General features: G+C 49.5%; 1 protein-coding gene across 4 annotated transcripts in view; it reads left to right on the forward strand.

Moving 5' to 3' along the window:
• SEPTIN6 (septin 6) overlaps window positions 1–27,525 on the forward strand; it is a 67,051-nt gene that overhangs the window by 5,724 nt on the left and 33,802 nt on the right. For 3 of the 4 annotated variants that reach the window (XM_039219832.1, XM_039219834.1, XM_039219833.1), the window contains exons 2-5: window positions 3,463–3,580; window positions 3,683–3,870; window positions 10,248–10,362; window positions 18,884–19,079. In XM_039219832.1, coding sequence (XP_039075763.1) covers window positions 3,769–3,870; window positions 10,248–10,362; window positions 18,884–19,079 — 413 coding nt within the window. In that variant the 5' untranslated portion in view covers window positions 3,463–3,580; window positions 3,683–3,768. The remainder of the gene's footprint in view (window positions 1–3,462; window positions 3,581–3,682; window positions 3,871–10,247; window positions 10,363–18,883; window positions 19,080–27,525) is intronic. The other variant, XM_039219835.1, reaches the window with a different exon arrangement.

The raw sequence follows: 27,525 nt of genomic DNA on the forward strand, positions 1-27,525 counted from the left end.
CCCCTCCCCTCCCCTCCCCTCCCCTCCCCTCTCCTCTCCTCTCCTCTCCTTTCCTTTCCTTTCCTAAGCCGATCAAAGATAACAGTGACCAGAACACCTAGAAAACTCTGTTTTAAGAGCCCAGCTTGAAGAGAGTCTGTCTGGCTTTTGTGGGAAAGGCTGACCCTCCCTGAGCAAGGGTCGCCCCTGGGCCTGGTGTAGAATCTGACCCGTTGGGTTGAGTGGCCCCGGGCCCGAGGCATAGGCCCGAGTCAGAAGGGAAGGAAAGGGCAAAGGGGAACCCAGAAGAGGAGGACCAGCCCCCCCCCCCCCCATGGCTTCCGCTGCCTCAGTTGCCTTCCGTGGGTGGGAGCCACAGAGTTCCAGGTCGTGTTCCATGACCCTTCTCCCTCTGGACTGTCAGTCATCAGGCCACAGGCCCCATGACCTTACATCCCAGCAGCGTAAAGAACCGTATCTACCGCTGCAGTCAGCTTTTCCGTTCGAGTGGCCGTCTGCGCGCCAGGGCCCCGGAGCCTAGCACCACTTCTCTGCCGCTAAATCACTCTGTGACTCTGGACAAGTCACTTCCTCTCCCCGAGTCTCTGTTTCCCCTTTTGTAAAACGAGCGGGTTGGAGTAGGTGAGCCCGAAGGGCGTTACCAGCTCCAACACTCTATGGCTCTGAACGTTTCCTGGTCCCCCAGCTCAGTTTCTTTGAAGCTCTTGCCTGCTTCTGCTTCCGAATGAGGTGGCCGACTTTAACTCCACCTCTTCCCTGCCTTGACTCCTCGAGCTGGGTGGAGAGGCAGACTTGTGGAAAAGGCAAGTCTGTGCTTTTAGCTCAGCGGGGTTTCTCTAAGTCGAATAGAAACAACCCTTCAGAGAGGCTGTCCAGGTGGGTGTATATTGCCATTGTCTTCTTATAAAGGTGCATGACGGCTGAATTTCTGTCTATTGAATCCCATTTTAAATGCGCTAGAAGAGCTGGCCATTTAATGGAATCCTGCTGCAAATCCTTTTATAGAATGAAAAGCCACTCAGGAATTGATCTGGTGTATTAGAATCCAGAGGTTCAGCTCCCGGATTTGCCAAAAATGGGCCTCCTCCCTCTATGGTAAGGATGGTTTCCTTTGTGCTTCCCCAGGGTCTTCTGAGCTGCTGCACCGCCCCCCTCCCCCACTGAAAGGCATTTCTGGGGCCCCTAAGGGGTGCTGCCAGGGCTTGTGGGGCTTATTTCCCCTTGGAAGGGCCCCCACATTTCTCTCTCCCAATTCAGGGCATTGCTACTCTTGTCAGTTTCCTCTTATAAGGCCTGGCTTGATTGGCGCGAGGGAAATCCTGACAGGTGGCACACTAGAGGGGTTTTCTTAACCTCTGAGGACTTATCAGTGCTTTTGGGGGGTTCTTCTGGCTGATTATACAGCAGCGTCCACTCTGTCGGTGGCACTGGAAGCAGCAGATAGGGCTCTCATCCACCTGATGGCTTCGTCAAGTATTTTAGCTGCATGTTTCAGGATATGATTTGACTTCTGGTTCACATGAATCCTTGTAATAGTAAGTTACACTGTATAATAATAAGGTATGTATATATAATAGTAATGTTATAATAAAGAAAATAACAGGGTCTTATTGTATTTTTGCGAAAGTAAGTGTTTACATACCATAAAACGGCCCGAAAGCTGAATCCTTAACCACATTTCCTAATTATCTGTATGTGGAAGCACCTTTTTCGGTACTTGTAACTGAAGATTTTGCCACAGTAGCTGAAGGTACTCTCCTGCCTAGGAAAGTCTCATAGTAGGATCTGTTTTAGAAAGTAATCTTTTTATTCTGATTATAAAGGTAAAATATGTTCTCCCCAAAAGTCAAATGCGCCCTATTGTGGAAAATTTGGGGAACACAGCAAAGCCACCACATGTACATTCCCTCCACTCAAAGGTAACTGTCGTCACCATTCTGGTGTGAACTTGACCCCTGAACAATGCAGGGGTTAAGGCCACTGACCCCCTGCACAGTCAAAACTCCATGTATAGCTTTTGACTCTCCCCAAACTTAACTGCTAACAGCCTACTCCTGGCTCGATGCCTTACCCAGAATGTAAAAGGTAATACAACACATACTTTGTATGTCGGATGTATTCTAGACTTATAGTCTTACAATAAAGGAAGCTAGAGAAAAGAAAATGTTATTAAGCAAAATGTAAGGAAGAGAGAATACATTTACAGGACTGCCTTTTGCTTTTGTTGAACAAAATCCACGTAGAAGTGGACCCAGGCCCTTCAAACCTGTATTGTTCAAGGTCACCTGTATATTCTTCCAAGTACATAGACATTCCTCCCCCCTCCCATGATTGGAATGATCCTATAGAAACGGAGCTTTGGAGGCACCTGGGTGGCTCAGTTGGTTAAACCTCCCACTTTGGCTCAGGTCATGATCTCACGGTCTGTGATTTCGAGCCCCGCATCGGGCTCTGTGCTGACAGCTCAGATCCTGGAACCTGCTTCGGATTCTGTGTCTCCCTCTTTCTCTGCCCCTCACCTGCTCCTGCTCTGTCTCGCTCTGTTTCTCAAAAATAAATAAAAATGTTAAAAAAAAAAACAAATGGGGCTTTGTTTTTGTTTCATTATTTGCTTGATCGTATATGGTGATCATTTTTCCTTGTCATTAAATATTCTCTTTATTTATTTATTTAAAAAAGATTTTTTTTAATGTTTTATTTATTTCTAGGAGAGAGAGAGAGACAGTGAGAGCAGGGGAGGGTCAGAGAGAGAGGGAGTCACGGACTGAAACAGGCTCCAGGCTCTGAGCTGACAGCACAGAGCCTGACACGGGGCTCGAACCCACGAACCGCGAGATCATGACCTAAGTGAAAGTCGGACGCTTAACCAACTAAGCCACCCAGGCGCCCCTCTCTTTATTTTTTTTAATGTTTATTTATTTTTGAGAGAGACAGAGACAGAGACAGAGCATGAGTTGGGGAGGGGCAGAGACAGAAAGGGAGACACAGAATCAGAAGCAGGCTCCAGGCTCTGAGCTGTCAGCACAGAGCCCGACGTGGGGCTTGAACCCACAAACTGCAAGATCCTGACCTGAGCTAAAATCGGACGCTTGATTGACCTAGCCACCCAGGTGCCCCCTTGTCATTAAATATCCTTAGAAGATATTTGTATCAGCTGCTATTACTCTGTCGTGCATCACTGAACTGTTCACTGATTTTGATCATCCTGAAGGTTTGCAGGGGTCTATCAAACATGGGTAGACCCAAACATATGTCTATCAAACATCAGGGCTGGGATGGAGATGGAGAAAAGGGAAGATGGGAGAGATCAGGCCCACCAGTAAGTGACATACAAGGCTGTTGGACAGAATCTTATTTCGGTGTGTCTACGGCGAGGTGCAGAGAGGCCAGAGGAGAAAGTTTAGGGAAAGGCCAGTGGTCACCACTGAGTCCCAACCTTTTCATTTTGGTTTCATCCCTCAGAATGTCAGCTACTGACTTAACCACATGAACCTGAAACGGAGGCCGGAAACTCCATTGATCTAGACGCACCCTCAGTTCCCAGGGGCCTCACATACTGCTTGCTTCCTATGCCACTAAGGTTGGAAGGGCGGCGGGGGGGGGGGGGGGGAAATGGGGGGGGGGCGTGTAGAAGGGGCCAGGGCTTGCCCACTTGGGTGCTTATGGGACTCTTTATTTTCAGAATAACAGCAGTGGGAGAAAGACGCACAGTTGGAACCACCATAACTCGTTCTACGTAACGCGAACCTTTGAATATTCAATTAAAAAATGAGATTGCTGTGTCCTCAGGGGAGGAGGCGGAAGAGAAAGAGAGCAGAGCTTCTGCCGGCCCGTGATCTGAAATGCGGTATAACGTATTTCAAACCGCAGGTGACTGCAGATGGGGAGAAAACAGGAAATGGAATTGGGGAGGGGAGGGGGGCTCTCTCGATTCGTGGGAGCCCTCTTTTCATTTTGCCTTGCTTTTAGCTCTTTTCAGACTCTGCATCCTAATTCCCCTGCTGCAAAGCTGAGTGAGAACTCTCTTTTCTTGTACTAAACATGTTTTTAAATGACACAGGTAATGTGTGAATACATTCATGCTGTAAAAGGATCAAACAATACAGAAGCACCCTGAATGCCCCCCTGAGGAAGCCCCGATTTCCATCCCCGCTCCACTCCCCTGCCATCCCTGGTTCCTGGTTTGGCGGGTTCCTTGTTGTCCCCTCTCTATGCACTCACATACATTTATTACAAATACACATATATAGGGCTTTTTTTTTTTTTGCATATATGGGCTTCTACTGTGCTCATTGTACTATGACTTCTTTTTTCTACGTTATAAATATGTCTTGGAAATGTTTGCGTCAGAACATATAGACCTATCCCATTCTTCTTAATGGCTGCAGAATGTTCCAGAATATGCACATGCCGTAATTTCGTTCAATATTTTTCTGTTATCAGACATCTGCGGGTTTTCCCCCCTCGTTTTTCAGTATCCTAATCGATGCCGGAATGAATGCCCCTATACGTGGATCTTTGCGCAGACAGGGGAGTTTCTGTAGAATAGATTCCTGGGGGAGGCTGCAGGGGGACAGGAGACAGACCCTTTGACATTTTGTTGACTGTGGCCTTTCTAGCCTCTCGGTTCAAGCCTTGAACGTGACACTGCCTCCTACTCCAGATCGTAACTTGAGGGATTAGTGTTGGGCGAAGTTGTCACTTCCATCTTCTCTTGGGCACATTGTAATCAAGACCTCAATTAATCAGGCCACCTTAAGGAGAAAGAGGAAAGAGATAAGACAGCAGAGCTTTAGTGAGGGAGGGGGAAGAAACTTCCAGGGCTGTCCTGGGGTCAGTGTACATTCAGTCCGATGTCCTTTTTTTACCTCTACATATTTAGCTCTGAACAATGTGGGCTAATGCTTATAATGGTGACCTTGACATCTTATAAGATCCATCAAAACAAGAGTGAATAGTGCTCGCTAGACAGGATTTCCTAAAGCAGGAAATATATATACAAATACATTTTTGAAGCTTTCTCACCTAAAAGCATCAAGACAAAAAGTTTAGTGCTTAGGGGCACCCGGATGGCTCAGTCGGTCGAGCATCTGACTCTTGGTTTTGGCTCAGGTCATGATCTCACGGTTCATGGGATCGAGCCCCACATTGGGCTCCCGGCTCCAAGCTAAAGAGGAGCCTGCTTGGGATTCTCTCTCTTTCTCTCTCTCTCTGCCCCTCCCCCACTTGCACACACGGTCTCCTTCTCTCTCAAAATAAATAAATATTTTTTAAACAGTTTGCTGCTTAAATCTCAGTAGGAAAAACACAGTAACCAGCTCCCACGTTCCCAAGTCCCCCATCCTTCCAGTTAATTTTGGTGTATTGGATGGACGCTGGGTAAAAAGACACAGAAAAAACTAGGGACTCTAAAGCCACCAGTGACCATCATCAAATCCAGACTAATGGTTATTTCTCTGTAATTCTTCCTTATTTCAGCCTTGGCCTCCGGTGCTAGAAAACTGTTGGGTCATCTCTTACTTTTCTGATCACTTACCCCTCTTGCAAGAATCCTTTTTGGGGTGCCTGGGTGGCTCCGTCGGCTAAGCATCCGACTTCAGCTCAGGTCATGATCTCACGATTCGTGGGTTCGAGCCCCGCGTCGGGCTCTGTGCTGACGGCTAGCTCAGAGCCTGGGGCCTGCTTCAGATTCTGTGTCTCCCTCTCTCTCTGACCCTCCCCTGCTCATGCTGTCTCTCTCGCTCAAAAATAAATAAAGCATTAAAAAAAAAATTTAAGAATCCTTTTCATCTTCCATTCCTTCCTTGTGGGCATTCCCTACATTCAATCTCTAGTTCTTTTCTCCCTGTACCATCTCTTAAAGAACACATCCAGTTTCATACCTCCCACTTCTAAATTCATCCCCCAGTGCTGAATTCTCCTTGAGCCTACAATCCCATATTGCTAAGAACTTGTTGGATTTCTTCTCCTGCATATCGTACCAGAAAACCAAAACTGGCTTATTTTCCTTAACATGGAAAATGTTTTTATAAACCCAGAAGACAAAGACAAACACCTATTTTCTAAAACATGGGCAAGGACTTGAACGGGCAACTCACATACATGTGTACACATACACAATGCGTGTATAGATACACAATACAGAATGCACAGTAAAAAGAATGTTCCCCTTCACTAATACAATGCAAATTAAATGTTGTGATACCGTTTTTCAATGATTCCATTCTCAGTGGTTAAAAAGCCTCAGAAACTCAGCGTTGGTCTAAGTATGGGCAGACACATTCTTGCATATTGGTGGCCGAAACAGAACTTTGTACTATTTACTCTCTGTTGAATTATTTCTCAATGTGTACTGAAGTCTGTCTTTCTTTAAAAAATTTTTTTAATGTTTATTTACTTTTTAAAAAATTTTTTTAACTTTTTTTTAATGTTTTATTTATTTCTGAGAGAGAGAGAGAGAGCATGCGCAGGGTAGGGTCAGAGAGAGAGAGACACACACAGAACCAGAAGCAGGCTCCAGGCTCTGAGCTAGCCGTCAGCACAGAGCCCGACGTGGGGCTCGAACCCACGAACCGTGAGATCATGACCTGAGCCGAAGTCAGACGCTTAACCGACTGAGCTGCCCAGGCCCCCCAATGTTTATTTACTTTTGAGGGAGAGAGAGAGAGAGAGAGACAGAGCGTGAGTGGGGGAGGGGCAGAGAGAGAGGAGACACAGAATCTGAATCAGGCTCCAGGCTCTGAGCTGTCCACAGAGCTCAACGCAGGGCTTGAACCCACAAACTGTGAGATCGTAACCTGAGCCAAAGTCGGACGCTTAACCAACTGGGCCACCCAAGCGCCCCTGTACTGAAGTCTTTCAAATGTGTATGCCCTTGGACCCAGCAGGCTTCAGTTCTAGGGGTTTAACTTAAGGAAATAATCCAAGATCTATGCAAACCTGTATGAATGAGAATTATTGTTTATATTGTTTAAACCTTGGAAACATGCCAAATGTCTAGTAGTGGAAGATTACTTAAGAAAATACGGTAAATTCCTACAATGGAATGCTATGTGGCCAATACAAATAATGTTTTAGAAGTATATTTCATTTCTCAAGAAAAGGTCCGTACTATATTATGCGCCATATTTTGTAAAGGAATATACAGAATTATCCCTATTTTATAAGAAACATACAGACTGGAGGGAAACGTATATAAATATTAATGGTAGTTAACTCTGGAGAGTGCTGTTGTGTGTGATTGCTGTTTTCTCCTTTATAATGTTCCCTATGTTCTAAAATCTCTACAGTGCACACTGCTTTTTAAAAGTAAATAAACAAAACCTGAGAAACATAATTTGTTTGTAGTAGCTTATCTAAAACCAGAATCCTCAACGTCCCCACCAAGCAAGCACCCTTTCCCAGCTTCTCTCTTTTCTGTCCACAGTGCGCCCACCAATCCAAGCTCCCAGGCTTAGAACCTTGAAGCCTCAGAGCTCTCATTGCCTCTTCCCTCCCTCTTACCCGATTGCTTGACTGAGCGATCGCCCTTCTGTAGGCCATCTCTCAAGTCTGTTGCTCCCTCCAGAGACCCAAGTCAGACCAGCTCAGTTCAACCAGTGCCTGGATGTCCCTCCACCAGGTCCATGTTGGTGGAGTCGTCTGTCTTCTCGCCTCTGCTTGCTCCCTCCTCCAATCAATCGAATGCCCCGCAGCTGGGATGATCTTTCAAAAACTTGTATAAGGGGCACCTGGGTGGCTCAGTCGGTTAAGCATCCGACTTTGGCTCAGGTCGTGATCTCACGGTTCGTGGGTTCGAACCCCGCGTCGGGCTCTGTGCTGACGGCTAGCTCAGAGCCTGGAGCCTGCTTCAGATTCTGTGTCTCCCTCTCTCTCTGACCCTCCCCTACTCACGCTCTCTCTCTCTCAGAAATAAATAAAACATTAAAAAATTAAAAAAAAAACAAAACAAAAATTTGTATCATGGCTCTCCCTGCTCAAAACACTCAAAGGGCCCCCAAATCCCTAGGGAAGAAAGCCCATATGCTTCCTTCTGCTCTTTACAGCACCGTGCTGGGTGGGAGGTCCCGCGGAGGGGGCACATGGGAGGCTTCTGGTGAGTTTTTGTGGACGGTGACCTAAGTCTTTAAGAATAAGGTGTGGGGTTCGCCCCATCTCTCCACTGTGGTCAGTTTGAAAGGTCTGTTTCCTCTCCTCTGTGCACTTGGACCAGAGGCCAGAGTTTCACGGTGCCATATTTGGACACAGGAAGAGGCAGCCAGGGGCGATAAAATATGGCTCAGGAAACCTCAACTCTGAGTCTGTCCCAATTTCCGATGCCTGCTACGTAGGGGGATGCATCGAGAAAGCACATTGGCCCTGAAGCCTCTGTCTCCCCTGCAGTGGTGAGGACCAAGAACAAACAGTGGGAAACTTTCGTTCATTTTCTTTAAGTAAAAGAAGAAGGAGAAAGGGGTGAGGGTGAGGGGAAGCAGAAAGGGGTGTGCATAGAACAAGCCCCGCTTGAGGCGGGCCACGCGTGAAACTCAGCTGTTAACAGATGCCCCTCTGAGGTCCAGAATAGGCCAACTCAGACTGAACGGTGGCATATGGTTGGATGTCAGGAATACTCCACTGGGAGGGGGGGGGGGGGGGGAGGGTGAGACTGTGAGGGTAATGAACTTGCCAGATGGCGGTCCCGGCCCAGATCCTGTCTCTCACTCTTGGAAGACCCGCTGGCACTAATGGGTGAAGGGGCTATCTGGGAACTAGTTGTGAAAATGTCAGCTGCTGAGGGGCCCAGCCCATCCCTCTCTGGGGGACCTAGTCTGAAAGCAGGTCCAGTCGGCCGTAAAGATTGCCTCCTGGCACCAGCCGTGCCCTTCCTGGACTGCTCGGGGCGCCTTTCTGGTTACTGAATTCTTGGTATAGCCCCACCCAGAAGAAACTCCCGACTCCTCTTGTCCAGCTTCTCTTCTCCCCGGGGCCGTTGGCCAGTTAGCACTTTTCTTAAGTACGTGCAGTCCTTTTTTCCTTTCCTCCCCTGGCTCCGTGGAAGCCTGCCCCGGTTCGAGGCTGTCCCTGTTTTGTAAAACCATTAACAGTAGGAAGCTTTGGGACTAGCAGCTGAAGCAAAGGCTTTGCAAGGCTGCCGATGGCTTGGCTGACCCCTGTGGGGACCAGGGGTCCCGTGGAAGCCTGGAGGCAGCGCTCTCTGGCCGGGGTTTGGGGTCGGGGAGACACAGGTGTTCCATGGCATCGCGTGTTATTTTCAAGAGTCCAAGTGGATGGGTAGGAACAGGTGCTTCTGTTGACGGCTCGCCACAGGCTAGGCACCCACGCTCAGTGTGTCATCCTCGCCCCCCGTCCTATGAGTTAATGACTACCCGTCCCTGATCTTACAGGTGGGGGGGCTCTGAGAAGCTAAGTACCTTGTCCGAGGTCAGAAGGGGAGGGAGGAGGGATGCTCACGGAGACCTGTCTGGGTAAAAGCCTATTCTCTTCACGGCTACACCGTGCCACCTTTGTGGTTGCCCCAAATGCCCTCGAGAGAGGAATAATGGCTTGTTTGAAGTCCCTTTGTAATATTCGCTGAGCATGAGGCATGGACCAGGCATTGGGCTAAAGCTCGTTGGGTGTTGGGGCACATCTGAGTCCCCCGAGCACCTGTAAGATATCTCCTAGGACAGACGTGGAAGAAAACAGAGTCTCCGAGAGGTTACCCAGCCTTGTAGGTGGTGGAGGTGAGAGTTAACCCAGGTCTGTGAACCCCTGGACCCACCCTCCCACCTCTCATGAGCCCCCTCTGCAGTTTTCTCTGTCTGGAACTACGGTGACATTCATTATGGAGCCTGGAGATGTCTGTGCCCATGAATCATGATTCCTTTTTTTTTTTTTTTTAATATTTATTTATTTTTGAGAGCTCATACGGGGGAGGGGCAGAGAGAGGGGGACAGAGGATCCGGAAGCAGGCTCTGCCCTGACAGCGGCAAGCCTGAGATGGGGCCCGACCTCCCGACCTTCGAGATCATGACCTGAACAGAAGTCGGACGCTCCACTGACGGAGCCACCCCGGCGCCCCGGGAACCTGTGATTTCTGAGCTGGCGGGCCACTCTTCTTTGGAGCAGGGAATAGCTATGGGAGGCAAGACACACTGGGCCCGGGCGAGCATTACTTCCTTGCTCAGAGATCGTTTGGATGAAAAGTGAGACCCAGGTTGCTTTTAAGCACATTGTTGTTTTCTCCCCTCCCTCCCCTCCCAAATTAGGGTGAAGGTTGCCGAAGTGTCCCCCTGGCTGGACATGTGGGGTTTGACAGCTTGCCCGACCAGCTGGTGAATAAGTCAGTCACCCAGGGCTTCTGCTTCAACATCCTGTGCGTGGGTGAGTATTTCCATAGCAGGAAATTCGATTACAGAATATGGATCTTTAACGGCTGGATGTGGCTTTGAAGGTAATTAGGTTCAACACTGTGCCGTTCCCATCTCTTTGCAAAAGTGCTTCTCCCCTCCCACCCACCCCCACCCCTTCTTCCTCTTTTCTCCCTCTGTTCGCTTTTGGAAGCAGCCGGCTGTGATTGTATTTTTCCCCTGGCCAGACCAGAATGCGTGGCCGTACCTTGGGGGAAGCCGAGCCTTGTGCCACCCAGGGGGAATCTGCTAAGGGTGCTGGCTGGCTCAGCTACGCTGTCAAATTCCTTGGGACTGGAGAAAACAGGAGCCGGACAGGACTGGGGGGCAGGTAGTGGAAGGTCCTGGCCCCCCACTGTGGGCAGTGGGGTGGGGCTGTCCATTTCTCTGTGGCCCAGCTATGCTTGGACAGTTTGAGCTCAAGTTCAGGGACCCTACAGCTGCCGGCCAAGGCCAAGTTCTTTTATTTTCTCAAAACCTATCTTCACCTGGACCTTTAGTCTCCAATGTGGGGACCATGTCTTCTCAGTCCCCTCTAAGGTGACAGTCACAGCACAAAGAGAGTTAAGGAATGTTTCTGAAATGAACTGAGTTAACTCGTTATCTTTGTCAAGCACTTTCGCATGGGAGCAATTGGAGTCTTTACCGGGGCTCCGTGAAGTGAGCAGAGGGAGGGGTATTTGTATCTTCACGGAGCAGGCGGGGACCCAGACATTTGGGGAGGATCAGAGACTTACCAGAGGCAACCCAGAAGAAGTGGCCGAGCCAGGACAAGGCCCCAGTCCCGGCCAACCCCCCTTGGTCCTCCCACTGTTTCTCTAACTGCGGCCAGCGACCTCCTTAGAGAATACAAAGGCACTTTGGAAACGGTCAAGCCCCAACCAAACAGATATGAGGAGGGACAGTTCATTCACAGTCTCTAAGAATTGCTCCTTTTTTTTTTTTTTTAAATGTTTTATTTCTTTCTAGGAGAGAGAGAGAGATAGCGTGGGCAGGGAGGGTCAGAGAGAGAGGGAGTCACAGACTGAAACAGGCTCCAGGCTCCGAGCTGGCAGTCAGCACAGAGCCCGACGCGGGGCTCGAACCCACGAACCGCGAGATCATGACCTAAGCGAAAGTAGGACGCTTAACCCACTAAGCCACCCAGGCGCCCCAGAATTGCTCCTTAAGACCTTGAAAAATCCCAAACACAATCACAGCACGTAATTTTCACTCTACGGTGCAGTAAAGCACACCTGCCTATTTTCAGCGACCTACTTCCAAACCTTAATGATTATATAAATACTATAATGGAGTCCGTTTTCCCGCCGGTTGGAACGCTCAGACACTTTAGCGGATTGCTCTTTCTTATTTTTGTAGAGTGTATGGGAAACTCATTCTGGTTGAGGCCCTGCACCACCGCTGAGTGGAGAGCAGCAAGCCACTCCTTGATATGGAAGACAGGCAGTCAGCGAGGCTCCCTCACTAGCCGAATGACTCACTCCCACACATCAGCTCAGGAACCCATAAAACGGAAATCTGTGCTTCACAGAATGACACGTCATGGGCCTTACAGTCCACGGTGAGGCCATTAATTCTGCAGGTGCTGGAAGCCTACTCACGGTTATGATGAGATGCTGTTAGGAGAAGGATACAAAATAAATAGAGGGCACGGTGATGATCAGCCTCAAGATGCCATCACATCCAATATGAGCACTGGCAGATCTCTCCAATCTTTGGCTATTGGCCAACTTATTTCTCATAATGCTTGATTACTGAAAGATTTCCACACAAACACATTGGATTCCCTTGGCGTTCCTCCCGGAGCTCGGTGTGACCTGTACTGAAGTTGAGGAGATGAGAAATGAAGTGACAGGCCCACCCCCCCATCAGCCTTTCAACTGATTGCAGTTGGGTGGGTGAGGTAATCTTTAGGAGGGAGGCCGTGTCCATCAGAATGGCTCTCCGAGGGCAAGAGGTGAAGTACAATGGGACCTGGGGACCACGGGCTCCCCGAAGGCCCAGAAGAGGAGGCAGCCGAGCTCCAGGCAGGGTGGGTGGGGGAAAGAGCAGACCGCTATCCTCCAGTTCCCACCCAGGTGCTGGATGCCTACGGCTGCATCTGCACACACCTGCTGGGAACCACCCCAGACCTTTCAGGAGGGGAGGAGTAGGAAGGAGACCCTCACCCCCAGCGACCCACCCCCTCTTCTTTGTTTCCCTGCTTGGCGCATGCATCTAGTGCACCCAACCTGGCCCAGGTTAAGTTCATTACCCAACCCTGATCCCGAACAACCTGCGGTTTATGCACCCTGCTCTCCATCTGTGTTCCCAACCCTGTCATTGCCCAGAGAACCCACAATTTGGGCCAAGGTCACGAGCGGTTTAGAATGGCTCTAAGGCTGCAATCTCAGTCCAGCCATGGAGCCGGCTACCGTCGCTGACTTGGCAAAGGGTCCGTAGCTTGACTGGCGAAGGTGATCTTTTCTCTCACGGGACTTTCTGTGGCCATTCTTTCATGCTTACCTCCTGTGCCTAACTATCAGGTTTACTCCCTTAATGACTGTTATCAAATGAGTCTGTTTAGGCATAGAAGATATTCCCCCAAAGGATTTTCTTTTCTTTTTTCATACGGTGTTTTTTAAAACGTTTATCTATTGGGGCGCCTGGGTGGCTCAGTCGGTTAAGCGTCCGACTTTGGCTGGAGTCATGATCTCATGGTTAGTAGGTTTGAGCCCCACGTCGGGCTCTGTGCTGACAGGGCAGAGCTTGCTTCCGGTCCTCTATTTCTCTCTCTGTCCCTCCCCTGCTTGCGCTGTCTTTCTCTCTCAAAAAAATAAACTTAAAAAAAAATTTTTTTTTTAATGGTTTATTTATTTCTAGGAGAGAGAGAGAGACAGCATGAGCAGGGGAGGGTCAGAGAGATAGGGAGTCACAGACTAAAACAGTCTCCAGGCTCTGAGCTGGCTGTCAGCACAGAGCCCGACGCGGGGCTCGAACCCACGAACCGCAAGATCATGACCTAAGCAAAAGTCGGACGCTTAACTGACTAAGCCACCCAGGCGCCCCTAAATTAACTTTTTTTAAAAGTTTATTTATTTCTTTTTGAGGGGCAGAGAGAGAGAAGGAGACAGAGAATCCCAAGCAGCCTCTGCACTGTCAGTACAGAGCCTGATGTGGGGCTCAAACCCACGAACCATGAGAAGGTGTCAGATGAGGGTTAGCACTCGCTCCGATTAACGGAGACCTAGGATGTTTTTATCACAGTGTTGTTTATCTTAGTGCTGGGCTGCTGACCATAGAAGTCCAAGCCCCAGCAGTGAGTACCCCACACCCTTATGTGTGTGCGTGCCTGTATGCACATATGCATCTTGGGATTGAGAGAGGATTTTTATGAATCCAGAGCCTACTTTATATGTAAGGGTACCAATAAATGGCACCTACAGTTATTATTATTATTTTTTTAATATTTATTTTTATTTGGGGTTGGGGAGAGCACGAGCAGGGGAGGGGCAGAGAAGGGGACAGAGGATCCGAAGCGGGCTCTGCACTGACAGCAGTGAGCCCGAGGTGGGGCTCGAACCCACGACCCACAAGATCATGACCTGAGCCGAAGTCGGACGCTCAACTGACGGAGCCACCCAGGCGCCGCACGGCTCTTACTTTTAGAGGGCAAAGCACACCCGTGTGGCCAGAGCATGACTCCTCTCGAACAGATTTTCTATGGGCAATAATTACTGAGTGAGATGAAGGTCCCCTCCCCCTTCCCACTCCCCCGACCAAAAACGCATATGAGTCGCTTGGCTTTAGAAATTGCAAAGATCCCACGATCCTAGATATAGGACAGGAGGCCTCCGAGGACCCGCCTGAGCCAGCGGTATCGATGTTCGGGGGTCCGTTGCTTTGCGGTGCTGGGAACGAGCTCTGAAGAGACACAGCCTTCCGAATGTGCCAGCGGCAGTAATGCCTGTGCGGACTGCAAAGAGTCATAATGATAATATTTACTTTGAAGCTGCTCGGGATTCCAGTCTCCGCTGGGCTGTGTTGAACTTGGAATGAAACACCCAAGAGAAGCGAGATTGAAGCTCACTCAAGAGGAGGGGAGGGACAGCTAGGATTCTGTCAAGGTCAGGGGTCGACTGCTTCACGTGTTCATCCCTGGGAAGGGCAGCCGCTCACCTGTCCCTGTCGGAGACAGGCTGCGAGCCGTGGTGCGAGAGTGTGTGCCAACCCTCTGCTGGGAGAAATGCCAGGAAGATCAGGAAGAAGAAGACCAGGAAGGTTACAGAGCCATGACCTTGACCCTGTCCATAGGCTCCCTAGAGTTCCTGGAGAGTTTCCTTTGGAACCCCTCCTGTTGAACTCAGAGACATTTGTCCCGGTTTATTCCAGTATTCGGAGCTGGCAGGCACTTTAGCTTCATGTGACCGCGAGCTCTGTGTGAACAGGGATTGTGGCTGTCCTGTTCGTCGCTGTATCGTTGGCCCCTTAAAACTGCACGTGGCTCCTGTTAGAGGCCCCGTACTCCATCCCCTGCACTCCAGGGACCAAATGAACCAACATAGCGCGCCTATGGGACGCACTAAAGACATGTCGATTATAAGTACGGGCCCCAGTGTCAGACTGACCGGATTCAGTACCCGCTCTGTTACTTGCTACTTTAGACCCTAGACCAGTTCCTTCCTCCACATTTTACAGATGAAGACGGTGAGGCGCGGAGAGACTGAGGAGTGGGTTGAATTGACGTGGCTCGGAAGTGGCTCGGGTAACCCTTATTAAGGGCTCCCTCATAAGTTTATTGTGGGGAATAAATAAGACAATATAAGAATCACACAGTAAGTACTCCGGAAGCCATAGCTAGTGTTACCATTCTAACTTGCTAATTTGATGGGAAGAGAGAGTAGGTCCCAGAGAGGGGAACGCACTCGGCTGGGCCTCTACCGATAACCTGACTGGGACTCTGCATTTCATCGCTTGCAATGACTTAATTACACGAGGTACCAGAGGATGCAGATATTGGCAGCAGGTGAGGACAGAGGCTAAGTAGAGAGGTCGACATTGGACCATCCCAGGGAGTAGAGTTTGAGAAAGCATATTTCACATTACATGTCTTAAATTGGAATTCTTTTTTAAGAACCTGGTGTTTCCTGCGGCGCCTGGGTGGCTCAGTTGGTTAAGAGTTCAGCTTCGGCTCAGGTCGTGATCTCACGGTTCATGGGTTCGAGCCCCGCGTCGGGCTCTGTGCTGGTGGCTCGGAGCCTGGAGCCTGCATCTCCGTCTCTCTCTGCCCCTCCTCTGCTTGTGCTCCGTCTCTCTCTGTCTCTCAAAAATAAATAAATGTTAAAAAAATTTTTAGTAAAAAATAAAAACCTGGTGTTTCCAGAATACCATCTACATTAAGCCAAGTGAGATGGAGTCCTCCTGGCCGGTGGTGGTGGCTTAAAAAGGGTTAAGAAACCCTGCCGTCCGTACAAGGAGGGAGGCGAGGGAGGCGAGAGAGAAATGGACCCCTCGGGACTCCCCAGGTTTCCTGCTGGAAACTGCCAAGTCCCCACCTTCCTGCAGGGGTGTGGAGGCGGCTGACCTGATCTTCCTCAGTGCTGGGCCCGGGGCCGCGTGGGAGGAGACAGCATCCCAGGCTCAGGCTGGGGCTGTGCCAACCATTAAGAGAAACCTCCCCCCGACACCCCCTCCAGGCTCCACAGTGATGAGGAATTGGAACGGGAGCACTCAATAGCCATGGGACCCGCTCACTTGATTTTCCTGCCCTCTTCTCGTGTTGCATTTGTCACGATTCCCCGGACACCCGCGGGTTCTTTTCTTCCGCTCATCGCTGGGCATCTGATTTCCACAGGCCTTTTGTGCCGTCAGGCTTTCGGGTGGTCAGTCGTCCCGCTGCTCCTCATTGCTGCCCTGCCCTGCCCTGCCTGGCTGGCCTCCGGTCGTCCAGCTGTGCAAACATAGCCGCTGGCAGTCTGTCGCTTGCTCCTGCCGCCTCTGCGTGCGCCTTGGCTGGGCGTGCTCCCGGTATGGGAAGGTACCCCATCCCCTGCGCTCCGCGATCCTTAGCACCAGGGGCCAAGGCGCCAGCTCCGGGTGCTGGGGGCTCAGGGCCCACCACTCTAGGAGCTGCAGGGCATTCAGTAAAGGGCTTATGGAACAGAATTGGGGGAGAGAGGTGGGAAGCACATGGAAAATTCATCAGGCACAGACAAAGATGGGCTCAAGGGGCGCCTGGGTGGCTCAGTCTGTTAAGCGACTGACTCTGACTCAGGTCATGAGCCCACGGTTCGTGGCTTCGAGCCCTGCGTTGGGTTCTGGGCCATCAGCACAGAGCCCGCTTCAGATCCTCTGTTTCCCTGTCTCTCCGCCCCTCTCCTGGCTGGTGGCTCTCCCTCTCCCTGTCTCCCTCCCCCCCCTCAAAAATAAATAAACTAAAAAAAAAAAAAAAAAGATAGGCTCAAATGTAGCTTGAATGTCAGCACCCAGAGGGAAGGTGATTTAAGGGTGAGCCGCGTTCCCTCCTCAGAGATAGATGCAGCTGAGCCGCACCCCCACCTCGGGCGGGGAGGGGGGTGATACATTCCGTTGCTTGGCCAACTCTGTCACCTCCCATTGCAAAGGCCCCACCTCACCACATTTTTCTTGAGACCCAAATACTTCCTGTTCCTTTAGGGAGGAAGAAAAAGGGGCCTCTTCTGGGAGAATCTTTGCAGCTAATAGGTATAGCAGACCTTGGCTGGAAACACGATCTGTGTGAGGAACCATTTCCCCGCACCTTGGCAATCCACCACATTAGTCAGACCTGGCTATGAAATTGGGCTGGGGAGCCCGGGCTGAGCTGAATGTTCCTCTTGTTCTCTCCCTCGCCAGTCTCTGTGCACACAGAAAGCTCTCTCTCATCAGAGACAGATATTGAAAGAGCACGTCCCGCATTCAGAGCTCATTCTTCAGACTAAAAGGCAATGCCCCGAGGGCGGGGAGCAGATGGACCATCTGCATTTACACACTGCGGCTCTAGGCTCTAACCCTAGCCAAGGGCCACCTTGCAGATTTGTACCGTTGGTCAAAAAAAGGCACGGGTGTGTGTGTGTGTGCGCGCGCACACTGGGCCAGGAATCGGCCAGTGCTAACCCACTGCCCACGGGGAGACATCTCAAGGGTGGGGAGGGGGGAAGGGGAGCAAGGGGTGAGGATACCAGAATAGCAGGGTGGTCTGGGTGTCCCAGAGGCAATCCAGGGTGATTAGCTACTGAATCTTTTATCCCTGGCATTCCTGAATCGCTTGGCAGTCGGTGGGGAGACCCAAATGCAGTCTGGATCCATGGAGATGATAAGGGTCTGTAGCACCCAGCCCAGCTTGTGGCCTCATAGGACATTCCGCCCACTGCCAGGCCACCAAGTTTTTCCCAATGTCTTCTTGCCCTGAAGACCCCTTGGCTCCTGGCAGTGGCTTGACCTCCCTTCTAGTCTCCCAGGAATGGCCTCCCGAATGCTTCACCGGCCCCCACAGCCTTTCCCCGACTCGTCTCCCTGGTGTGAAAGTCAAGACTTGAAATTCTGAGGGTTTAATTTATCAGTATCCTGCAGCCCGTTAGTTAAACACACACATGACGGGCTTGTTTGACATCTAAGGGAGAAGAAGAATTTGTGGCCTGCTAAGTTCCCTCCCCAACAGCTAAAAATGGCGTTGCCCCCTGGGATACACATCTGGGCATCCTCCGAGGATATTTATTTGACAAGGGACTGCTGTCCCGTTCTTTTAAAATCGAAAATAGCCCTTTAATTTGTATGACAAAAGCTGTCTATGTTCCACATAGAAAACCTGGAAATTACACAAAAGCATTTAAAGGGAGAAACGAAAACCGCACATGACCCCACCACCCAGTGGTAGCCCCTGGTAAGAGTGTATTGTATTTCCTTCCAGACTTTTCCCAGGCATAACTCTACCTCTCCCATCACTGCCTTTGCGTCGTTTCTTTTTCTGACTATAAAAGCAATGCGTATTAACCTTCAAGTAACACAAAAGTAGGAAGACTAAAAGGAAAATTATCCCAATTCCACCATCCTGAGACGCTCCTGGCTAATACGTTGATGCAGCCTCTTTCCTTTTTTTTTTCCACTTAATTGAGAGCAAAAAATCTAAGTTTTAAAAATGTTTACTTATTTATTTTGAGAGAGAGAGAAAGAGAGAGAGAGAGCATGTGTGAGCAAGCACACCAGTGGAGGAGGGGCAGACAGAGGGAAACAATCCCAAGCAGGCTTCACGCTCAGCTCAGCGTGGAACCCAACACGGGGCTCGATCTCATGACTGTGAGATCATGCCCTGAGGGGAAATCAAGAGTCCAACGCTCAAACGGCTGAGCCACCCAGGCTCCCCGGTCTGTATAGTTTCGTATGCTCTTCATTTATTGTCTTCTCTTTTCCATGTCAACGAAAACACATCCAAAACATGATGTGGAACAGCTACAGTGTTGTTGGGTGAACAGACCATAATTTCTCCTTTTGCTTTTCAGGAGAGACAGGCTTGGGCAAGTCGACCCTCATGGACACCCTGTTCAACACCAAGTTTGAGGGGGAGCCAGCCACCCACACACAGCCGGGTGTCCAGCTCCGGTCCAACACCTATGACCTGCAAGAGAGCAACGTGGGGCTAAAGCTCACGATAGTGAGCACGGTGGGCTTTGGGGACCAGATCAACAAGGAGGACAGGTAAGGAAAGCGATGGGGTGTGGGGGCTGCTGGGAAGCCACAGGGAGGATCTCGACACGGGGTCCTGCCTGGACGTCCTCCCAAAGTGGCACGTGCAGGCTGCCGACACCGCAAAAGCCCCGCCTCTGCCCGGAGTCCCTGTTTACAGCGACCATTCTCCTCGACCCACTTTGCCAAAAGAGCTCCTACCCTGTGCCGGGCACTGCCATGCCCTGACCATCTAAAGCGGGACGACTTTGTCTCTGCCCTTGAGGCAGTCACAGGGAAGACCGGTTTTGAGCCAAGAAGTTCCGTCGAGTGTGATATGCCTTGTAAAGCACTGGGTACAAAGAGCTGAAGGGCAGGTTACCATGAGCACACGAAGGCGAGAACAGTCAGTTCCGTGTGGGGACGTCAGGGAGGCCTTCACGGAGGAAGTGCCCCCTGTGCCAGGCTGGAAGGATGAACTCTTTTGCCGGACAAACAGGGGAAGGGAGGGAAAGGCAGTCCAGGCTGGGGGAACTGTTGGTACAGAGGCAATGAGATGTGGAAGAATATTCTAAGGAACTGTCACTTGCACTGTTTGGCGAGCTCAGAGGCAGATCTGCTAGGAAGCTAGTGAAGCTTAAGCCACAGGGCCCTTGCTTACACAGCCCCTTCCAAGGCCCTGTAACTAAGATTTCCACTAGCATGAGCTAGTGGAAAGTAGAGGGAGATGTGCCTTAAGAGGTCAGTGAGAGTCAGATCATGGAGGAATTTCTAGAATGTGCAGACATGGAGCCATTGAGAAGTTTCATGAAGTGGAATGAGATAGCCTGGCCCTTGAAGAAGGTTCTTTGGAAGTATATGGAGAGTAGGAAGACCAACTAGGAGATTGTTGGACCATCAGATCAAAGCCAGAGGTAACCCAGGGCACTGAGCAGTTGGAGCAGAAGACGTTCTGGAAAGAGACCAGGCAGGAATATGCAGAGAGGTAGGAGAGACCGTGGGGGTGGGGTGGGGTGTCAGAATGGTGCGTGAGGGAGGGCAGGGTGCCTCCCAGTTGCGGATGTGTGGAGGGCCGGGTGGGGGGGTTCGGGCACCATCTGGATTTAACTGGACGTCACATAGTCATCACACGTGCCTCAACCTTTGAGGATTCTCTTGCTTCTTAGATGAACTGGCTCCCCAGTTCTCCTATTTCTCTCTTAAAGCTCCAACAGCCGTCCTCCTTTCCTTAGAACAGACAAAAATATTTAGCTTCTGAGTAATTGAACCGAATTTTGTTTTCCATTTGAAATTCTAGACGGACACACCTCTGCTTTTTATAGATTTGCTTATTGTGCTAAACTTGTTTGGTTGAGAATAAACTGGACCCTGGGGAGAGGGGATATTTTCGGTCATCTCAGCTGCAGACTGCTCAGGATCTTTTAAGTTTCTCACAATTCTCAGGAACATACATTCAACATATTTTTTTTTTTTTACATTTATTCATTTCTGAGAGACAGAGAGAGACAGAGTGTGAGCAGGAGGAGGGGCAGAGAGAGAGAGGGGAGAGACAGAATCTGAAGCAGGCTCCAGGCTCTGAGCTGTCTGCACAGAGGTCGATGTGGGCCTCCAGTCACGGAGATCATGACCTGAGCCGAAGTCAGATGCTCAACTGACTGAGCCACCCAGGCGCCCCACAACATATCTTTTTTTAAAAAGCTTATTCATTTATTTTCAGAGAGAGAAAGAGTGCAAGTGGGGGATGGGCAGAGAGAGTGAGCCGGGCGAAGAGAGAATCCCAAGCAGGCCCCATACCACCTCCCACGGGTGCCGAGCTCGACGCGGGGCTCGAACCCACAAACTGCCAGATCATGCCCTGAGTCAAAGTCAGACGCTTAACGGACTGAGCCACCTAGGCACCCCCGTTCAGCACATCTAACATCGGAACCCGCCTTGGTGATGATGGTTTGGGAGGACCGAGCTGATTACGGCCCCTTAGAGGCCAATCTATCTTCGTTACATTTGTAATATCCTTATTGTTTTTCCTGATTATAAACACGATACGTACTAATACCAAATCAAATAATACAAACTTGAAGAAGTAGAAATGCAAAGCTTCCCAGAAATTGGGCTGCGGCGCAGGGGTGGAGTAAGCTCCAGGGATTTGTAATAAAAAGCAGTGTTTTCTCCATCCTGACGGGGCCATTTGGGCACAGATCTGTCAGTGCCGCCGCATTAATGCAGAGCACTGGAATGCCATCCTTTACTCAGGGTGCATGGTCAACTAAGAATAGTAGTGACTACAGCCACATCCTGGGGAAAGCCACTATTTAAAAGATGTAGGAGCAGGGCACCCCGGTGGCTCAGTCGGCCGAGCACTCGGCTCAGGTCATGATCTCACAGTTCATGATCCCTGGCCCCCCTCTCTCTCTACCCCTCCCCCACTCATGCCCTCTCTCAAAAATAAATAAAACATTAAAAAAAAATGTAAGAGCAAGAGGGAGACTGAGGACAGGCTAGAAAGAGGCGTGCTTAGGAACTTACGCTTTGGTCTCAGACAGACCTGAGTTCCGATCCCAACTTGCACTCGCTGGCGCAGAAATCTTGGACAAGCATTTTGCACCGCTCTCGGCCTGTTGATAACTAATGTTGTGGCTGGTCCAGCGCCTGTGGTTCTTATGCCACCAAGACGCCTTCAGCCGTAACCATCAGGAAATTTGGGGACCAAAAAGGTTTATTATTCACAGGTCCTGGAAAGCACATGGCACACCCAGGAACACACGGTGAGGTCACGGGGGAGAGTAAAGAGTACACAGGCTTGGGGTTCTGCTTTTATCTAGGGTGGGGAGTCTAGGCCTAGGTTTTGGTGGGCTTGCCCTGGATCGGGGAATTTAAAGCATAAAAGAGTGTGAATTTAAAGCGCTGGAAGAGAAAAACAAATGGCCCGAATGGTCACTTATGGAAATCAACCAAGATTTCTAAAACAAAGGAGCCCAGTGGCACAGAGTAACTCATGAACAGAAGATATTGTTATGATAATGACTTTTATCGGTAGAAGACTCGAGGGAGAGTTGTACCATGTAGCATATAGGAGGGAATAATAAGTGGAACTGAAAAATTTCCATTGGGTTCGGCAACACAAAGGTCATTAGTATACTAAGGAATAACAGTTCTGGGGACATTGTGGGTAGAAGTTAAATTGCCAGGGGCGCCTGGGTGGCTTAGTCGGTTAAGCGTCTGACTTTCGCTTAGGTCATGATCTCACAGTTCGTGGGTTTGAGCCCCGCATCTGACTGCCAGCTCAGAGCCTGGAGCCCATTTCGGAGTCTGTGTCTCCCTCTCTCTCTGACCCTCTCCTGCTCATGCTGTCTCTCTCTCTCTCTCCTAGAAAAAAAAAAAAAAGTTAAATTGCCATGGGTGAATGGAAGGTAAGTAGATAAAGGCATCGGAAAGGCAAAAAGGGGCACCTGAGTGGCTCTGTCAGTTAAGCGTCAGACTCTTGACTTCAGCTCAGGTCATGGTCTCGCGGTTCATGAGTTCAAGCCCCACATTGGATCTCTGGCTTGCGATTCTCTCTCTCCCCTCTCTGCCATCCTGCCCCCACCTCTCTTGTGTGCTCTCACTCTCTCCCAAAATAAATAAATAAAACAACAAAAAAATAATAGCAAAAAGAGCAATAGAACAAAAAAGTGAGACCAAAATCAAGTTCATGCTTACAAGGGAATTTGGCATATGTAAGTCAGCAGGGAATGAATGGACTATTCAGGAGAATGTGCTGGGAAAATAGGCCATCCGGGCACCTGGGTAACTTAGTCAGTTAAGCGTCTGACTCTTGATCTAGGCTCGGGTCATGATCTCACAGTTTGTGAGTTTGAACCCCGAGACCGGCTCTGTGCTGAAGGCGCAGAACCTGCTATGGCTTCGGTCGCTTGCCCCCACCCTCAAAATAAATAATAATAATAAATAATCTTAAAAAAAATAAAGAAAAGAAAATAGGCCATCCATTAGGAAAAAATAGAATGAGACCCTCCCACACAAACACTAGTCACAAAAATAGATTCCAGTTGGATTAAAAACAAATTCTAAAAATATAAGGAGAAAATATAAGAATGTTTTTATAGCTTTAGGGGTAGAGAAAGGCTTTTCCAATGTGACACAATCCGAAAGCCATATAAGAAAAGACCGACAGATTTAAACTTATTAAAATGAAAAAAAACACCCTTTGTATGTTGAAAGATACTATAAACAAAAGTCAAAACAAACTACAAACAGGGAGAAGATATTTGCAACTGATGTGGCAGACAAAAGATCTTTCTAAATTGTACAAAGAGTTTCTGCAATTCAATGATAAGCAGGTAATTGACAGGAGGGGGGAGTATAAATGGCCAATTAACATGTGAAATGATGCTTGTCCAAGGTCACCGGTGATTAGGGAAGTGAGAAATGAAACAATGAAATATTTTTGATCGGTCAGATTTGCAAAAATAAACGATAAAAATATAACGGCTGCTAACACCAGCTGATTGCATTTATGTTGCCGGGAATGTCAACTGATACAGATTTTTTAGAGGGCAAATTTGGTGGGATCTGTTAAAATTTTCAAGGTGAATACCTTATGCTCTAGCAGTTCCACTCTTAGGTATACGGCCTAGAGAAACGATTGCGCGCTTCATGACAAGTGTATTCACTATAGCACTAGACAGGGAATAAAACATTTTTTAAAACGGTTTACGTTTCCAGCAGGATAGCAACGAAGCAAGCTGTGGTCCCGCCACACAAGGGTGTTGTCTTTGGCGGTTTATTTTTATTTATTTTTTTATTTTTTTAATGTTTATTTCTTTTTGAGAGAGAGAAAGTGCAAGCAGGGTTGGCACAGAGAGAGAGGAAGACGCAGAATCGGAAGCAGGCTCCAGGCTCCGAGCCATCAGCACAGAGCGCAACGCGGGGCTCGAACCCATGAACCGTTGAGATCGTGACCTGAGCCGAAGTCGGAAGCACAACTGACTCAGCCCCCCAGGCGCCCCTTTGGCAGTTTAAAAGAGTGTGGTAGATCTGTGCATACTCATGTGAACATGATATTAAGTGAAAAGAGAAGTTACAGAATGAGACCCAGATCGTGATGCCATTTGTATAAACCCACCCTTCTCACTAAGATCGCAAACACATCCGCCCCCCCCATCAATGCATAGAAAAAAAAGATCAGCAAAGAGAATCAACAAACTGAAAACAGTAGTTACCTCCGAGGGGAGGAGGGGAGGACGAGGGGAGGAGGGGAGGACGTGTATCGGTCACATAATTAAGAATACATTTAAAAAAGAGTGAAGTTAAAAAAAAAAAAAAGGAAGCAGATAAATTGGGTGTAGGCTGCTCATTTTAAAAGCTTTCCTGAACTGGGAAGAAGAGATAAGACACTGTCTAGAGAGAGGCAAAGAGGTCAGGGGAGATTTATTTCTTTTTTCAAGTTTATTTTTTGTAGTAATTGCTACACCCAATGTGGGGCTGGAACTCACAACCCCAAGATCAAGAGTTGCATGCTCCTCCGACTGAGCCAGCTGGGCGCCCCATGGGTGATGTCTTTGAGGCCGAGAGAGAGAGAGATGATGAGGATGAGGATGAGGGCTTGAACAGGAGCAGAAGCTTCGAGGATGTGAGAGAAAGAATCCACAACACTTAGCAACCAAATCGATGTAGGGGATCTAGTTCAGTTGATAACATTATGCTGAATGTCACCTGTGTGCCAGGCACAGTGCGAGGTGGCAGAAATACTGAGAGATAAGGCACAGGTTTTAGTTAAGGAACGTGTAGTTTAGTGGAAGGGACTAATACGTAGCTTATAAATTCTACGTAGTGTAATAAATACGCTAACAAAGGCACGTGGAGGGAACTGTGGGGATAAGGCGAGGGGCGATCGGCGAAGCTGGTAAGAATATAAGGTGAAGAGGAGGTGGCCAGGGGGCTGAGCTAAGTCTTGAAATCTTGTAGGATGCGCACGAGTCAGCCAACTGGCATACAGTGGGTATTCAGTACCTATTTGTTGAGTGACTGAAATATATATGGATGGGAAACATAAAATAAATATCTCTGAATTTTTATCTTTCAAGATGAAACGTATCCATTGAATGTGTCAACTATGATGCCGATGAGGGTAGAGAGCAGTCTACAACGTGCTGAGGAATGAAGAAGTAATGAGTGGATGAAGGAATGAATGAGTAGATTATTCTTTCCAAAAGTCTCCACGGACCCATTAAATATTTATTGAACTTCTTATTATATGCCGGGCCCTGTGGTAGGTGTGGAAGACAGGCTCCGTTGCTAAGGGAAGGCAAGACATAGGGGGGCCGTTGGGGAGAAATGTGTGGTTGAGGGGGATTGAGTGGAGGAAAGATCTTTCTTTTGGGATGAGGGAAGACTTTAGCGTGTTTTAGAGGTTGAGGGGAAGGAGTCAGCAGAGGGTGAGGAGCTGATAGATGAAGCAAGATTCGCAAAGAACCTGAAGAGAATGAGTCAAGTAGACAAAGGGGTTTGGGCCTTGCACAGGATGAGGAGGCCCTTCATTCTCTGAGACAGGAGGAGAGTAAGGAAGGGTTGATTCAGTTTTAGAGAGGAGGGGAGAAAACGAGACAGGAAGTTGAGCTGGTGTGAGTTCGGTGGCCTCAATTCTGTTGGTAAATGTCAGAGGTAAGACCATCTCGAGGTCACAAATGAGATTGGGAGCTTGAGCAAAGTAGGGAAAGTGTGGAGTGGTCAGTGAAGGCAATGGGGAGACAGTCAATGAAGGTCAATCAAGTAAAGGGATTGTCATGTTGCTGTAAAGGCCCGTCTGAGGTTGGAAGCCATGGCTTTGGGTGCCCCGCCGTTTGTGATCACTTCCAGCTAATTCCAGCAGCAGTGGTGTAGGAGCAGAGGTCAGATCCTGACGTTTATTCAGCGCAGTGGATTTGCTGGGTGGGTAGCGTGGAAGGCAGGGGTGCAGTGGAGGTGAAGGTGTTGATTAAAGAGTGGTTCATATCATCAGTTACGAGGTTCAGCCCGGGCTGAAGGACATGAGTCCAGCCAGGGGCTGATAGCCTGCGAGATAATAGAGGTCAAGGTACCAGAGGACTCCGTGAGGCGAAAGATCAGGTTTAGGAGGATCGAAGGGGTGAGGGGATTGGAAAGCTGTGAGGTTGTGGTCAGAGAATGGGGCAGTAGAGACACCCATCTTGGTGAAGCTGGTCTGGCTAACGGTAAGGCGAGTAGGTGGCCGAGGCAGAGGGAGCTGACGGTTGTGAAGTTTAGACAGTCAAGGAATAAAGAGGCTGGAGGTTGATGGAGTGTCTACAAGCACATTGCCGTCACCCAGCATGGGGAGAAGGACAGTGGGTCATGTGCCACCGGAAGAGGGTGGCGAGGCACCTAGGGGGCTCAGTTGGTTAAGCAAACATCCGGTTCTCTGTTTCAGCTCAGGTCATGATCTCACGGTTTCAGGAGTTCGAGCTCTGCGTTGGGCTCTGGGCTGACAGCAAGGAGCCTGCTTCTGATTTTCTCTCTCTCCCTCTTTCTCTGACCCTCCCCTGCCTGTGCTCTCTCTCTCTTAAATAAATAAATAAACTTTTTTTTTTTTTTTTTTTAAGAAGCAGGTGGTATAAGTCTCAAATGAAGAAAGGGTTTTACACTGAGATAGAGGAGTCACAGTCCGGAAGCGGCACTGAGGGGCCACACGAATGCCTACCCCGCTGACCTCAGGGCACACAGGCTGTGGGAGAATAAGCCGCCTGAGCTAGAGAAGGCTACCCGGGACCGATGTCCTTGGGCTTGTGGTATCCTTGGAGGGGGGAAGGGGAATCAGGTTTCCATTAGGGCAAAGAGATAGGCTAGTTCTCTGAAAAGGAAGATGATCTAGGCCAGCACTACTTACACCTTTATGTCGCACACAAGGCCCCAAGGATCTCGAGAAAAGGCAGATTCTGATCCCATAGGTCTGGGTTGGGGACTGACCCTGCATTTCCAACAAGCCTGCAGCTGGTCCAAGGACTATGTGCCCAAGTGGCAAAGCTGTAGGCAACTGTGTACATCGTGGTTGGGGGAGGAGTTCAAAAGGCACAGCGCAAGCGTGTTTACGGGACAAGAGCTATGGGGCAGGGGTGGAGGGGATGAGTCCAGGGAGGACGGAGCACACTAGGGATGAGTGTAGAGGGAAAAAGAGGTGTTTGTGGGGATGGCGATAGACTCAAGTAGCTGTTGTCACTTTGGGCATCGTTCCGGTAGACCTGACCTTGTGCCACCTTGGATTTGCTGTCCGAGACGGCTGTGACCAGGCCTCGTGAGTCTCCAGCAGGGAAGGCTCTCCCTGCTTGATGGCCGTGTCTGCACAGAGGACCGGCATGTGAGCGAGGAAGGAGCCCGGGATGACTTGGAGGTGTCTGGGAAGTGCGACTAGAAGGTGGTGGCACCTGAGGCCCTGGGGATGAGCAAGCCCACCCAGGGAGAATGCGTGTGCAATAGAGCATGACATGGAAGG

This window comes from Hyaena hyaena, unplaced genomic scaffold (assembly GCF_003009895.1).
Source record: "Hyaena hyaena isolate Hyena2069 unplaced genomic scaffold, ASM300989v1 scaffold_840, whole genome shotgun sequence".
In the NCBI taxonomy this organism is placed as follows: domain Eukaryota; kingdom Metazoa; phylum Chordata; class Mammalia; order Carnivora; family Hyaenidae; genus Hyaena; species Hyaena hyaena.